Source organism: Rhamphochromis sp. 'chilingali' (assembly GCF_963969265.1).
Source record: "Rhamphochromis sp. 'chilingali' genome assembly, chromosome: 16".
In the NCBI taxonomy this organism is placed as follows: domain Eukaryota; kingdom Metazoa; phylum Chordata; class Actinopteri; order Cichliformes; family Cichlidae; genus Rhamphochromis; species Rhamphochromis sp. 'chilingali'.
The window spans coordinates 30,750,733-30,767,291 of NC_137943.1; the positions used below are offsets into that span (position 1 = coordinate 30,750,733).

Below are 16,559 nucleotides of genomic sequence, written 5' to 3' on the forward strand. Positions count from 1 at the left end.
GTGCTACCATAAATGTCAGCAATGCAGAGACTCACACCAACATAAAATAAATTTGAAAAAATTGTTTTTATTTATATAGCACCTTTCTAGACAGAGTCACAAAGTGATGAACATAAGATAAAAAAATAATAAAAGGTAAAACAGAAAATACAAAACAGGCACAAATTTTATGAAAAACAGTTTTAAAAAGGTGAGTTTTGAGTTGTTTTTTTAAAACAACTACTGAGTCCACAGTTCTTACGGTTCCACAGTCTCGGGGCCACAGTGGCAAAAGCTCTGTCACCCTTAGTTCTCATCTTAGTCTGTTTTATAGCAAGTAAGCCCTGATCAGATGACCTCAGGGACCTGCTGGGGACATCGGGCTGTATCAGATCAGAGATGTAGGCTGGTGCCAGTCCGTGCACAGCTCTGTAAGTCAAGACCAGGAACTTCAAATGGACTCCAAATTCAACAGGAAGCCAGTGTAGCTGAGATAGCAATGGTGTCACATGTGAACACTTAGAGGATTTTGTCAAAAGCCTAGCTGCAGCGTTTTGCACAACCCGCAGACGATCCAGAGAACCTTTGCTTAGACGCATAAACAAAGAGTTACAATAGTCCAAGCGTGAGGAAATAAATGCATGTACAGCAATCTCCAGTTCAGAGATAAAACAGGGCTTAGCTTAGCCACATTCCTTAAATGATAAAAACAAGACCGAACCAGAGAATTCACGTGCCCGTCCAATGTAAGAGTCGAGTCAAAAGTGACACCTAAATCCCTGATAGAGGATTTAACGGTGATGTAGATATGAGGAGAACCACTCTAAGGCAGTTCCAGATACACCAACCCAATGTTTAAGACTTTCAAGGAGGATGTGGTGGAAACAGTGTCAAAAGCCAATGTGAGGTCCACAGACAGAGAAAAAAAATTAGCACAAATAATTCAAGTGAATTCAAATTATATGTTTTCTTTATTGCATTTATCATGTTCCAATTGTTTTTTGTTCACTGCTATTCAGTAAATATAGTTGTTGAAAGCATTTCTGTGTTTACTTTTCATTTTAAACAAGTTAAATCTGATTACAGATGACCTAATCTCCACTCTGGGTACACCCTGCACAGGTCAGATTGGGCAGGTGGAACGAATTTATAGATGGATGATTACAGACAGACACAGCATTACAGAGACAGGAAATATTCCCCTCCTCTTCTTTAAAATGAGAAATACAGCTTATTGTTCTCACACTGGTTTCGGATCAGATACTTTATGTTGACAAACACCCAAAACCACGGTATCAGCTTCGGACTGAAAAAGTAAACGTTTCTTCAGGTTTCTTCAGTGAGGTGTTTGTGTGAAGTGTGAGAAAGAGCTGCCCTTACTTTCATCTGATCGTAAGATGGTGTCTTACTAACCACAACTTACTGTGTGGACACTGCTAAGCTGTTATTTCGGGTATAGAAAAAAAGAAGATGAAGAATACAGCGTCACTCAGTTTCAGGCGGCATCACTCACTACTAAGGTTGGGCGATTGGACGAATATATCCACTATTGATGACAGGCTGAGCCTTTCGACGATTGTTTTAAAGGGTGATTTATTTATTTATTTGCCAATTAGTAAGTTTGCTAATAATGCTGGTTGAAGCTAAGAGAGGCAATCAATGGAAAAAATTAATAGTGCTGTTTTAATGGCACCCACTTCCAGCTGCGAACCAATGCACCCTCCTCAGACTGCACCCAAATGCAGCAGCAATACATGCACTCAAACTCATAACAGAAAGAAAGAAAGGCAGTTCAGAAAAAAACAAAAAGATTTTATTTAAATACAAAAACCACAATGGTGGGGAGGGAAACAAAGAGAAACTGGTTTCCTTTTTCCACTACAACCGTGTTTACAGCCTGTTCCAGTGTTTCTGTGTCTTACACACTCGACCAAACAACAAATACAAAATTAAACAAAAAGTAAGTTAAAAATCAAAATGTCTCTTCCAGTGAACATAAAAGATAAATCTCTGAGGTAATGCTGAGTCTTTTTTGCAATTTGGCGCATGTCAATTAGATAAATAAAGAATCCAAAAGTAGCTATTTTAATACTGAAACAAACAAAAAAGAAGGTAAAATATTCCCTTCAAACAAAACGTTTAAATTCTAAACATGCAAGTCCGTCCGTGCATGATTGCATTGCTCCGCCCATCAAAAAGTCTGTGCCTGCGCTAAAATACCGCCCATCCTCGGTTATTGGACCATTTTTGAATTATTAAACGTCGCCCACTACCCACACTTTATAGCACATTTACATTCTCTTAGCAGAGAAACACATCAGCGATTTATCCTTGTGCTCAACAGAGCCCAGTACTGTAAATCTGATTCATTCAAAGTAAAAACGTCTGCTGGCTGCTGTAGAAGCAAACCGTTCATAGCAGATAAATAGAAATACTGCCGGGTATCATGATTTATGACTTCACCGAAACCACCACAATCTTTTGTCCTGTTATGTCAGGACAGCCAAAGTCAGAGTGGCTGCTATTTAAAACTGCTGTGTCAAAGCGCTGCGTCACTCGAGGACCTGTTTGGATGGTTTGACCGATCTACATGTGTAAAACATGTAAAACCAGCCCTTAGAGTTACGCTGGACAGGTCTGATGTCACTTTGGACAGCATGTGGCTCAGGCAAAAACATCACTTAAATATAACTGTAGCCGTCAAACGCACTCCCACTCCTGTTCTCACCATATTCACATGTGACGGATGACCTTTTTTGGCTTGATTTACCGATGCTGACCGACGTCCATATAATATCCCACAATAGTACATTTTTACATTTTAAAGTTTACAACTTCTCTACACTTTCTTTGTCGTTTGGTTGGGTTTAGGCATTCAGTAATGTTGCTGTAGCTACTATGAAGTGCATGCTAAATGATATGTTACAGTTACTGTATTCGTTGTTACAGTTACTGAAATGTCTGCTGCACTTTTAAGCTGGCGAGCAGTTCCTGGAAGTTTTATATTTATGTTTCATTGCAATAAAAGAAAAAAAAAAATTATACAAAGAAAACTGATCAATTCTGTTAATAACCTTCCCTTGGAAGCCAGTTTCAATCAAGTTATATTAAAATATGTTTTCTGTTATAAAACAATTACTTTATACAACTGCAGTCAACCTGCTCACAATGTCAGATGCTAAATCTGTGACAATACTAATAAAGTCTGCTTTATTATCTGAACATTGATGATGTTTTGGATGTTTCTATTATGCATATATATTGACCTGATAATACAACACTGGATAAAAGTGGTGCACCGACTAATGCACAAACCCTGCCCTGTGCAGCGTCGTGCGATGAATACAAACATTTAAACCGACACGAAGCCTCAAACTTGCCCCTGATGAAATCAAAGGCACGAGACACACCAGAATAAACCAAAACAAAGAGGTGGCTGGTGGTTGATACTAACTGACACCAATGCTCAGTTTCCTGATTAGCCGCATTGTCAGAACACAGCTGTCACGTCTGGAGCCAAGCAACCTGTCACAACGCAACTGTGGCACACAGGGAGGAACGGGAAGGAGAAACAACAACAGTGAAGAAATATCAGCAACGTCACGCTCGGTGTGACGAGTTGGTTTATTTGTGGCAGTACAGCAGCAGGTAACCGTCAGTGTGAGGGTTGTTATCGACCAGGTGTAATGATAACACCAATATACCATCTATAGCTGTGGAAGCAATGCTGCTAGTCTGAGTCTGGAAGCACAACTGACAGACATTTTTAACAAGCCAAGAAAGTTCTTTGCTGCTACTACTCAGCGGTTTAACTAACGATTCCAGGAAATACATATTAATTAAAAGGTATTTATTGCAATTTTCTGATTCGCAACAAAGCAACAGAAATCTACCCTATGACACGAGGCACCGGCCAATCACGGGCCTTTATTAGATGTCTTTCAAATGTAGACAAATCTGTCAGAATCTGTGAAGATTTATTTATAAAATCTGCCATTAATATGAACTTACTTAATATTTTGCTATATCAAAAAACAGGATTATGGGAAAGAAAAAAAAAAACAAAAAACTCCCGGGCTGCCTCACTTTTAGTTCGGGTCAAAATTAACAATCAATCATTGCGTTACATGCGCAGATGCAAACCTGTGCTTCAGGTGAGCGGTGCCTGAGACGAGAAAACCTGCACAGTGGGCGGGATTTTCAGATTCTCTCATTATTTCTTTCATATTTTCATTGTTAATGATTATTACAGGTGGGAAATATTTCCTCCTAAATTTTAACTATTGGTGAAACTTGAAACCCACCACACGCTGGAGGAAACCATTTTTCTACTGTCGACATCTGCTAATCAAAGCAGCATGCATATAGCTAGCTTGTAGAAAAACAATAGTTCTTACACAGAACAGCTTATTTGAATAATCAGGTCACTATTTCTTGGAAAGAGACACAGCTGTTGAGGATTTGTTTTTGTTTTTTCCTCGTTAAATACAATTGTTGCACCAGATTAGTGAATGTCATCAAGCTCCATGATCATCAAAAGAGGGCAGGCGTCATCTCTGGAACTGGGCAATTTATAGCAAAATAATCAATGAGGATAAACGACACTACAGAGCAGAGGACAAATTTGGCGAGTGATCTGTTGCTTTGACTTACAAAACTGCACTGTGTAAATTCACACGTTACACATTACTACACTCATTACATCCGGAAGTACAATACAACTCAATCAGGAAGGATTTTTAAAACATCCTGAAAAGGAAAATGATTAAAATGCCTTAAGAGGTGAAAAGCTTCCTGACAGACAGGATCTGACCTTATATGCTTGAAGTGAACACTGCGTATCAGTGTTTGGCTCCTTGCCCTAGGACATCTCTGTAGTAAATTATTAGAAAAGCCAGTTTCTAAGTTGAAGTCCTACAAATACATTTTACAAGAGACAACGCTGATGTCACAATGTCATAATAAATGTGTCAGCAGTCGCTCCTTTTTTGTTAGATCCTTTGTGGTAAAAGATTAGAAGAGGGACCCTGTCAGGGCACTTCACACATATGCAGATGACATAAATGATCTGACAGACTTGAACAGTCTTATTCTAATTCTGCACAAAAACATCTATGAAAATCAAAAATTTGATTTCATTTTCTGGCCTCATCTGAAACTCTTTATTGTTTGATGTATGTTCCATGTCAGCAAAGATCTGCCTGAGCTCTCCACACCTTGTTTGACAGCAGAGAGAGATAAAATCACTTGTAACCGCCCTGACTTCTTCCTGGTTCACATCTGAACCACAAGCTTCAGCGTTTAGTTCAAAACTCCACAAAAGCCTCCTCCTACTAATTCCAGACTGAAGATGTATGTTTATTGAGACAGGGGCAATTTCACATTTCTATTTGAAGATTATGATAGCAAATATTTTTCCTCTGAGTGCCACCATCAAAGACTGAATCTAGAAGAGGGACCGTGTTGAAGCACAGGAAGGAAGGCAGCAGTCAAAGAGAAGGAATGCACTGATAAAGGAGGGCTTGAGTTAGGCTGCCTTCAAGAAGACTGAAGAGAAAAGCGCTGTGGTAGGTGGCAGAGTGCACAGTACCAGCAGGACCACCATCAGGCAAAGAAAACCAATAAGATCTCAGTGATAACAGCTGGTGCTGGTATGCTAGAACTCTGCAAGTTATTAGCTCAAAGTTTGCGTGTGCGTGTGTTTTCATGTAAAAAGCTTGATATTTCCCTTTTTTGCAATGCAGATCAAGGCGCAACGAAAACAAAGCATTTGGGGACTCGTTAATGTAAAAATCTGACCAGGAAACATAATGGAAACAACAAAACCTGAAAGCATTTTAGAGGCTGCCAAAAGTTAAAGTACTCACAGGTTTCTTGAGGAAAAAGACAGAAAGGGCTCCGATCAGAGGGATGTCCCCCAGCAGCGGCTCCATCACCACTCTCATCACTCCATGAAGCTGAACAGAGAAAAAGAAAGAAACATCACAAATGAGTCTTTTGTTTTTTAGCCTGTGATGACCCCCAGGTCTAGGTTACATCGATGAGCCCTAAAACATGATTCTGTTGATCTACAAAGTCCAGCTTAGGTGAATGGATGGGTGGGATAATAAGTCACAGGATTGTCAGTCAGGAGACGGTCTTTCTTCTCCTGTTTGTGTTTTGCATTCAATTTGACTTTTTTCCCCCCCACTCACAGCCCACAATCCATCACAGGTTGCTGTAATGTTTAAAGTAGAGAGAAAGTGATGTTTTCTTGTTACCGTTTTGCTGCATTACGAGAAATAATGACCAAAATCCACCAGCAACAATGAATATTGTGTGAGGACCCATTAGTTTGAGTAGAATCGGATCAATACTGTGGTAAAAATGCACAGTGAACACAAATTGGGCAACGACCCATTAAGAGACAAATTTGATTAAATTCTGACAATTCTTGTTGAACGAGCAGCAATTATTTCAGACTGTGAGTCAAAAATCTGTAAAATACTGAGGAATAATGTCTCTATATAGTTTTTTTTTACCATATATACAGAGTCTATTCAGATTTCTGTTGTGTTCATCCGCGAGGCATGGGTGGTGGTTGGGTGTATGTAATGTTATCCACACAGAACAGTGGAACAGCAGCTCAAAATACACGGTTGGTGAAAGAGGGAAAAAGAACCAGCGAGTTTATTTCCCACTTCCTGCAAGAACACAAAATATAACTAGATCGGCTGTACTAACAGACTCACATATACTGTAATCATTAAGCCTACTGTAATCCTAATTTTGAGGCCCTGAGAATGAAGAAAGTCTGCAACACAAACTTCACAGTTAAGTGAATGTTTCTTTATTTTGGATGCAGGTTTCTCAGAGGCTGCAGTGACTCAAACCTCAGACATGCAGACTGGCCGTCTGTAGCACCAAATTTGGTTGTAGCTTGCTCTGAGTAATCAAATACCAGCATTTTACACATCGAAACGGACGTGCAGCGGAAATACTGCAGATAGCCTCTTGTTTATACCACTTTCCGTCCTGCAGCTCATTTCTCCCTGAAGGAGGATGCTTTAGAAGTCATGTGCAGCTGATAATGCTCCATCAGAGGCCCGCTGGGACGAAGAAGATACCTTTTTAAATAAAAGATGTGACAGCAAAAAAGAAAAGAAAAAAATAAGTCGACAGCCAGCGAGTGGAGGAGAGTAAACCCAAATGACTCATGAAGCATGATAAGCTCCCAGTTCACATCTTCTCCATTTAAACTACTTATATCTTCAGCAGCCTATGAAACGCTGACACACCGTCGGGGACTGAAGCTCTACAATCTGAGCCAAACACAAAAGGAAAACATCGACTGGGCTTCGTACACGTAGCCATTTCTCTCTGTAAATCTTTGGGTCTTCTCTCCCACTCTGATCTCTGGTCAGCAAATATGGTCTGATCCTGTGCCAACAGCTGAGTGGATAACGTCTCGTTATCAGTTCTGTGTAAACACATGATGCAATTAACTTTCTCCGCAGAGGTCAGTACTTAATGTAGAAGTCACCGCTGGGGTACAGTGTGTGTTTTTAAGTTTTTCATTCATTTGTTTTTTTTAGAAACTGTTACTACTTCTGCTACCACTAGGACTATTTCAAGGATCAAACTTGAATAACAACTTTATGTCCATTAAATCAGCCACTTTATTTATTAGGGAGAATTTCCAGACATTCATTTGTTCCTGGCACCTAAAATTTACTATGTAAAAAAAAAAAAAAAAAAAAAAATTCTAAGGCTCTGAGACTCCAGAAATCCACAGTGAGAACCATTAACCACAAATGGACAAAACACAGAACAGTGGTGAACCTTCCCAGGAACGGCCATCCGCCCAAAGTTACTGGATGAGTCGTCATTGGACTCCAAGGGAACGGTGATGACTCATGCAGGAGGTCTTAATAAAATAAATAACATCACTGATTTCCTGTCTCAGTTTTTGCACTTTCAGTTTTCAGACTATTGAATTAATGGACTTGTAGTTTTGGGTACAGCAGTGTGGAGGTTAGCACTGTCACCTTACACCACGGAGTTTAAATCCACCAGCCTTTCTTTGTGGAATTTGCACGTTCTCCCCGTGTCCGCATGAGTTCGCTCCGGGTATTCTGGCATTCTTTTCACAGTCCAAAGACACGCATGTTAGGGTCACTGGTTATAGTAAACAGGCTGTAGGTGTGACTGTTTGTTGATCATCTACACTGGTTATCTATACTCCTACTGGGCCCTGAACTGGAAAAGCAGAAGATGGAGGGACTCGTTGTTTGGGGTGATCGTGGCTCAAGAGTTGGGAGTTCGCCTTGTAATCGGAAGGTTGCTGGTTCGAGCCCCGGCTTGGACAGTCTTGGCCGTTGTGTCCTTGGGCAAGACACTTCACCCGTTGCCTACTGGTGGTGGTCAGAGGGTCCGGTGGCGCCAGTGTCCGGCAGTCTCGCCTCTGTCAGTGCGCCCCAGGGTGGCTGTGGCTACAATGTAGCTTGCCATCACCAGTGTGTGAATGTGTGTGTGAATGGGTGGATGACTGGATATGTAAAGCGCTTTGGGGTCCTTAGGGACTAGTAAAGCGCTATATAAATACAGGCCATTTACCATTTGTAGCAGAAAGTGTTGTGACAACGGACTTTGTATTTTTCATGTCTTTATATGGGATAAATAGCCATACAACTACTGACCTTAACATGTTGCATCTATCTTGGATTCGTACCTGTATACTTTTGATTCCAGCCCTGCAGTAGTACTTTTTGATGTCCACGTCAATTTCTGTATTCCCGACAAAACTGAAAGGAAGGGCGAGAAGAACGTAGAAGGGGATTCATGTGTGTATTCATATGAAGATAAAAATAAAAAACTCATCATGCATTTATTCAGATTTTAAAGGACAAGTTTACACACAAACCGATGAGAGTGCTGTACCTCCACCATCCAAATCTATTTGACTAATTTGACGGTGACTTAATCTACATTTGATGTGTCAGTGAGCATTTCTGCATGGGCTCAAAAAACGAGTGCGTGAAAATGTTCCAATCAGGTAATACAACTGACAATTATTACCAATTATGATCCTGAGAAAAAGGAAGCGCACAAAATGAGCACTTTAATAAACATTTACTGAAGTAACGAGTTTTCTCTGTGTGACAACAAACTAAACCACTTGAGTTTAAAAACTCATCAACTGATTCAGACCAAATTAAACAAACTATAGGTTTTAAACGACAGCCTGACGCTAAGATTTGTACATAAGAAGTCATAATTTGAAAGAAACAAGTGCAATTAAGATTACATCACTGGCAAAGTCAAGTAAATTCAACAATGAATGAATCTGAGCGGTCTACCTGATCTGCAGGTCCATGATAACCTGCCTCTTGTCCACATTTTCTGTGTAAACTTTCACTCCATTCACTCTCAGCGGCTGCAGAAAAAAAACAGAGGACATGACAAAACGGAAATCAGACCTGCAGTAAAAGCTTTATTTAATGTTTACTAGCTCTGCATAATTCTACGTGTGAGGTAAATCTGGGTGCGTGGCAAAGAAACTTTCCAGTTCTGATTAAATCAGTTCATGCGAGTCAACGAAGGAGTCACAAATAGAAACATGCGATAAAAGATCTGAACACGTACACTGTGACAGATGGTGCTGCCTAAAACGTCCATGACACTAATTCTCCAGGATTTCCCACAAAGCTAACATCTAAAAATAAAAGTGTTATTCTACAGGCAATAAAAGCCTATAAAACAAAGTGCTAGCTGGTGTATTAGTACGAATAACCCAGATTACAGAAGTGTCCTGCCATGGCCTTTTGGAGTGCATTCACAACACTGTGTTCTTATCTTGTCACCTTGTCGCCCATGTCAATCTTGGTGAAGCAGAAGGTGCTGAGATGAGGGTTGGCGCCCTTCACCGCCGGCTCGATGGTCTCTCTGAACAGCTTCTCCACAAACTGGCAGATAAACGGCCACATCTGCTTCACCGTCTGAGGAAGGGAAAAGAGAAAAATCATGTGGGAGAAAGAATTAGACAGATACAAGACATCCAAATCCCACAGCCCAAAATCCTTCAGCCCACAGCCTGAAGTCAGTCACTGAGCACTGATGCATGCAGCTGCTGGACAAGCCTCATGTTTTACAGCAGACCTGGTGAAAAACAATTACCTGGCATCTCTCTGCAAACGCTTGTGTGTTTGTTGCACTATACCAATTTAGTTCAAATGACAAACAATGCAGAGATCGGTGTACTTTAAACTGTCACTGTGTTTGTCATACTTTAGATTGTCTATACTTACTACTGCAATTGAGAAGCTGTTACCAAGACTCCTGTGTTTCTGTAACTACATGTGCAGCTATTTGCACCATTTGTGCCCAATCTGAAATCCCCCTGACGGGCAATAAAACGTATTGCTTCACATTACATCATATTACATCACACTGTATAATATTATACCCTCACAGCCATTGCAGGTAAACATCAATCAAAAATATGTCTTACAGCTGTATTTCTTATCATCAGTGTTGTGTTACCAACACCTTTGCCAAACGAGGTCATTTTTATAGTCCACGGGATAAAAGAAACCACCCTGCAATTACTCTCAGCTGCTCCTTCACCTGACCTTCAGTTGCTGCTGCTGACGCATTAAAATAATATCACCTCGCAAAAATTCCTTGTGCAATCACAGCGAGAGAAATAATGCACTCAAACTTTGCACGACACTTCTAATTATTACGAGCATTTTGAGTCCAAGTGTAACCGAGTCTCCTGTCACATAACAAAACACACTGAATATGTCAGCATTAATAAGCATACACACTAACGTTACGGATGCCTTAAGAAGTTACCAGATTGTTGCTTTAACATCCATTCACTAAGCCACACTCAGAAATTTCACTACCACAGAAATGAATGAGTCATATTATGAGTGCAAACTTCCCTGTAAAATCCTCTAAAAGTGTAAAAATGCTCTGTGCCCTCAGGTGAACACTATGAACTGCTATAAACCGTCCTTTGATTACAGTGACCAGGAGCATTAAAGGTTCACAGAGGTCTGATGTTATGGCAGGTGAAGTTCTGCTCATTATGACCTATTTGATCCAGATGAAGAAGCAATGAACTGAGCGATATCTGTTGGCAGCGGACGACATGACTTTTCAGGCTTCTGTACAGGAGCACGCTCCTCACTTCTGTGTTTGGGTGCGAAAAATGTAAAATCATCTAATCTGCCTGAGCTGAGCAACGCAGCTACATGTCAAAATCCTAATCTGAGGGAAACGAGGGAGTAATTATCCATCACATACATTCACTGGTGACCATCACATTTAATAAATGAAGTGACATTTACAGTACATTTACTAAATAAATGAAGGTCTTTGTAAGAAATTATTTTTTTATATCCTAATTTAACATTTATTGAAACATTTAGCAATACTTTAGAAGACATTTGAATCCAATAAAGAGTAAGCCACCAAAGCCCTGGCTGTCCCTCACTCCATCCTCCTATGAAAGGGCCCATCTGTATGGTGATAATCAGAACTATTGATTGCCATGTTACAGGTAAGTTATGGCCATTTCTTTGCTTTAGAGGAGAATACCTCTGTTTTTTATTTGCCTTTCAAATGATTTTCTGTGTTCCCATAAACAGATGTTAAAAAGATATTTTCCTGCTCATCTTCATCCATTACCTTTTTACTGGAAGGACCTGTACACATTTACAGTAAGTGGTGCTCTTCTGATGTTAAGACTCACTCTCTCTCCCTCTCTAGTTCACTTTGCATCTCTCTCCTTCACGCTCTCCCCACCTCCGTGTCTCTCTCTGGGGAGGTGGAAGCACTGGGTCAGGGTCTCTCAGAGCTCCAGATTCAGATCCTATTTATAAACCCTGCCTGTCTGCCTCTGCTAGCTAGCAGACTACTGTTGAGGATGTAAGGCGGTGTGCGAGTAGGTGTCTAAGCACAAAAATTAATTTAAATATAATATAAAGAAAAAAAGAAAGAGGTGTATATACCTTATTCAGCCATTCCACTCTTTCCACATCTGGATAATGGACCTGGAATAGAAGATGGAAATGTATCAGTTAAAAACACGATTTACATTTATTTAAACAGCTCTAATGGAAAGGTCATGCTTTTCTTTAGGCGTGCCCTCATTTGTGTCTCCTCTCCGTTTCTTGACATTACTATAGAGGACGCATTGTTTCTATACTTCTGGTTCACAAACTACATCACAACTACTGTAATCTGTGGCATGAATTTACAGGCTCTTACATTAGGCTGCAAGGTAGAAAACAAAGCAATGAAACTGTAAAAAATAACCTGTAAAAAAATACATATTACATGCTGCTGGTCAAAGGTCAACGAGGAGATAAACAGTAAGGAGTTCAAAGGTCAGGCCACAAAAAAATTACAGGAAATGCTTCAGTCTGTTTAGTAACTATGAAGCATACTGTAGCACTCCTGTTTGTCAGCTTATGAAGTAGAGGTGGGGGGAAAAATCGATACTGTGTAGTATCGTGATATTTTGTTTGCTAATAATGTATCGATACAGGGACAGCAGAAATCGATATTTTGTTACAAAAAAGGTTTTTTCCTGACATTCCTTCACTGTCCAAATGTGTTTAACTTTTTTTTATGGCAGCAATAAACATGACAGTTTACTTATTTTCATTTAAGACATGTTTTATTTTAAATGGTAAATGGTAAATGGCCTGTATTTATATAGCGCTTTACTAGTCCCTAAGGACCCCAAAGCGCTTTACATATCCAGTCATCCACACACACATTCACACACTGGTGATGGCAGCTACATTGTAGCCACAGCCACCCTGGGGCGCACTGACAGAGGCGAGGCTGCCGGACACTGGCGCCACCGGGCCCTCTGACCACCACCAGTAGGCAACGGGAGAAGTGTCTTGCCCAAGGACACAACGACCGAGACTGTCCAAGCTGGGGCTCGAACCGGCAACCTTCCGATTACAAGGCGAACTCCCAACTCTTGAGCCACGATCGCCTTAATTAAGTTTAAAACTTTTTTATTTAATGTAAAATTATATTTTGTTTTAATTTACTTTCAAATTCTTCAGTTGCTGAAGGGGCTGCATAGTTTTCATAAATTGCATAGTTCAGAATAGCTATAATTGTACCAGATGGTTGCATTCAGTTAAGTTGGACTAGACTGTAATACAAACCGTTCAGTTTGTCAACAATAAAACTGACTGAAATGAGAGAAAGACTGAGTGCGAGACTTTGATATTAGATAAAATGAATATTGATAAAGTTTACCTTTATGTACAGAATCTGAATATCGCAAAATATTTTTAAAAATTGCAATAATATCGTATCGTGGGATGTATGGTGATTCCCACCTCTATTATGAAGTAAACCTTGCAAAAACAAATTAAACCATTTTAAATTAAACATAAAGCGCTTGCAGAAAATTGTAAGCTTAAACGATGCGCTGGTTCAATTTTAAAAGCTTAATGTTGCTGTTGAGCTGCACTGCATCACACCAAGGTGCAAAAACAAACAAGGAAAAAGGAAAGTGCAGGTCTGAGTTTACAACGAGGCTTCTTGCAGCATATCAGTGACAGCTCGTACCTTTGTTTTGGCATCGTGTTACCTCACATTCCTGTACTTTTCCCACTGATTCATGCCAGTTCTCTTGGCAGAGCAGCGAGCCACAGAGAAAACACCGTAATGAAGTGTTTGATGCTGCGTGTAAAGACTCACACACACCTCCACTTTTCACTCATCGGTGTTGATGTCAAAGAACTGTTCATGATAGAACTTCAGTTGAGTTGCTGAGGTGAAAACAAACCAATTGGCTACAACAGACATTTCTCTGAAAACCATCAATGTGTACATCATTGTTTACAAGATGAAAAGCCATCAAAGTAATTAGAGTTCTTCCTCTGGGGAACATGAACATCTGCACTGAATCTCATCCTAATTCATCCCATCACAGCTGAGACGTTGGAGTAGCTACAATAACTAGGGATTCTTCCTAACAACTAACTTGCTAGTAAATACAATATTACATGGAGAGCAAGAAAACACTTTAAAACACAGACCGTGTCAGCACTTTCAGCCCTCTTTTCAAACGTCTACATGCCTGTGCAGAATGAGGTGACATGTTCCACAATATGAATCAGCCTACAAACAACTGTTCACCTTCCAGATCCAAGTGAAGCAGAACTGTGCTGCCGCCTTGAGATCTTCTAATACTCACAGAGACAGAAAGATGTTGTGCGAGTTGCTGCAAAACATCTAAAAAACAAAAAACTATAGTGAACTGACACACCCCATCAACACAATATGAATAATAAGCTTAATGGATTAGCATTAGCAATTACCCCACTAAATGCCAAACATCCAGCCTATGTCTATGTATGTATTAGGGCTGCCACGATTAGTCGACTAGTCACGATTACGTCGACTATCAAAATCGTCGACGACTAATTTAATAGTCGACGCCTCGTTTGAAGCTTTGTAAGATCCCAAAAGACGCAGGAATAAGTAGTAGAATTTAAGAGTGTAATAACGGACTGAAACAGAAGATGGCAGCACTGCATGTACAAGGATGCCAGCTGCCGTTAAACCCCGAAGAAGAAGAAGTAACCCTGTCCCAGAATTCATAGCGCAGCCCAGCTCAGTTTCCAACAATGGCGGCAGCTAGTTAGTTTTAATATTACTCTTATTAATCTTTCTGGGTCACAAAATAAACATTTAACATATGTTCAGGCGAGAATGTAGCTGTGTAAACCTCAAATATCTGCTCAGTTTATCAAGACGCCACATATTTTCAAAAGCGCTCCGACGTTTTCGGAGACGTCTGTTACCCACTAGCTCGATAGCTAGCTGGGGGCAAGGCTCACTAGAGCCGTGAGAACACCGGACTCCCGGCAAATAGTTTTCAAACCCACCACCGTCTTTGGCTACTCAGGTTAAACATATATAACTCACTTAGATAACTTGTTGTTATTGTTTGGCTTTCTTTAGCATTTTATTTGTTCCTGAGTAAATCGGTTTGGCTGAGATTAAAGTTATAGTTTTTACACAGCTGAATAAACGTCAAGCAGACAGCTGATTATCAGAAGTGTGAGATGCTGGAGAATATACTCCGGTGTCCTGTTATATTTTAGAAAGCAAGGAGTTTATTAAACTTCACCGAAACAATCTGCAAATTTCATTAAAATTTAATAAACTATCATCTTGTCTTTATTTTTAGTTAGCACATACTTTTAAACACTTAAAGCTGTAAGCTAATGATAGTTATATAAGAGCAGCTGCATGCTGGTGCAATAAGCTGTACGTTTTACGTTCAATGGATGATGATCTGATTAGTCGACTAATCGCAAAATTAATCGGTGACTAATCGACTATCAAAATAATCGTTTGTGGCAGCCCTAGTATGTATCATATATAGTCTATTCACAGGCCTCTTCAGTAGCTGTGTTGGTGGCTACTGTTGGGCAGATGGGGAACTGTTGAGCCCTGTACTTCAAAAAGAAAAGCAAAAATGTCTTCAGCAGATGCCATTTGGGCTCACTGCTCACGGTGAGAGCTCAGCTCAAGTTACCACTGCTGCTGCCATTAGGTATGGGAAAAAGGGAAAATCCAGCTAGCTTCACTTCTTTTCTTAGACTTCAACTTATTTTAGACGCATGCACTCATCATTTTAGGCTTGAAATGATCCGACTTCAAGCTACAGACCCGACTTGACAGACCTGTACTGCCATCCAGCCAGTCATGCTGGCAGCCTGGCAAAGTGGCTGCTGTATGTTTTCACTAAGTGCAGTATCATTTTCTGACAAATGATGGATGTCTCATAGGAAAATATAACTCAGAGGCTAAGTGCTGCGACATGCCGAACACCAGGATGTCAGTGCAGCAGCATCAAAGGACTTCTGGAGGACAGGGAGTAGACTGTGGCAGACGTGTTACGTAATGGGCACGCTGAGAGGATTCGGGAGAAACACTCAGGCCCGAGGCAGATACACGAGTGGCAGGGGCCACAAACAAAGTCCATTTAAATACAGGCTGGTAAGGCTCAAAGCACAAGCATAAATAAAAGGTTTGTCTTTGCATGTGCTTCCTCATTCAGTGTTTTGCATTTAAGTGTATTTGAATGCTCAAAGATCAAAGTCCATTTCACTGAAAAATGAAATTGACCAAAGCTGATCCTACTCAGGAAGTCAAGGACCAAACATCACAGCTAAGAGAGGAGTTAAGACATAAAACATATATTTGCTTATGTTCTTATGATTCTCCAAAAGTTTCTAAGATATTTTTAATAAAACTGAAATTGTTATGTGTTCAAAGACAAATCTGTCTTTGAACTTAAAGTAGATCTTAAAGTAGATGTATTCACAACTGTTTCTCACACATGTAAAGTTGTACAAATTAAAGCATAGATGACCTGCGAACCATACGTACTTTGTGTTAAAAATGAACATCTAAATACATGAAAGCCTTCACAGAAATTTAAAGGGACAGCCGAGTGTCTTTATAAACATCTAAATGGGTACAGAGACATGACCGAATGCTGCATGTGTCGCATACAGAAGCATCACAGAGTCACAGAGTCTCAC

At 40.2% G+C, this 16,559-nt stretch overlaps 1 protein-coding gene across 5 annotated transcripts in view; it reads right to left on the minus strand.

Annotated features, from left to right (window-relative positions):
- esyt2a (extended synaptotagmin-like protein 2a) overlaps positions 1-16,559 on the minus strand; it is a 63,074-nt gene that overhangs the window by 23,665 nt on the left and 22,850 nt on the right. For all 5 annotated transcript variants that reach the window (XM_080861988.1, XM_080861987.1, XM_080861986.1 and 2 more), the window contains exons 3-7: positions 11,979-12,020; positions 9,822-9,956; positions 9,318-9,394; positions 8,690-8,762; positions 5,847-5,936 (exon numbers count right to left, since the gene is read on the minus strand). In XM_080861988.1, the coding sequence (XP_080718114.1) occupies positions 5,847-5,936; positions 8,690-8,762; positions 9,318-9,394; positions 9,822-9,956; positions 11,979-12,020 (417 nt within the window). The remainder of the gene's footprint in view (positions 1-5,846; positions 5,937-8,689; positions 8,763-9,317; positions 9,395-9,821; positions 9,957-11,978; positions 12,021-16,559) is intronic.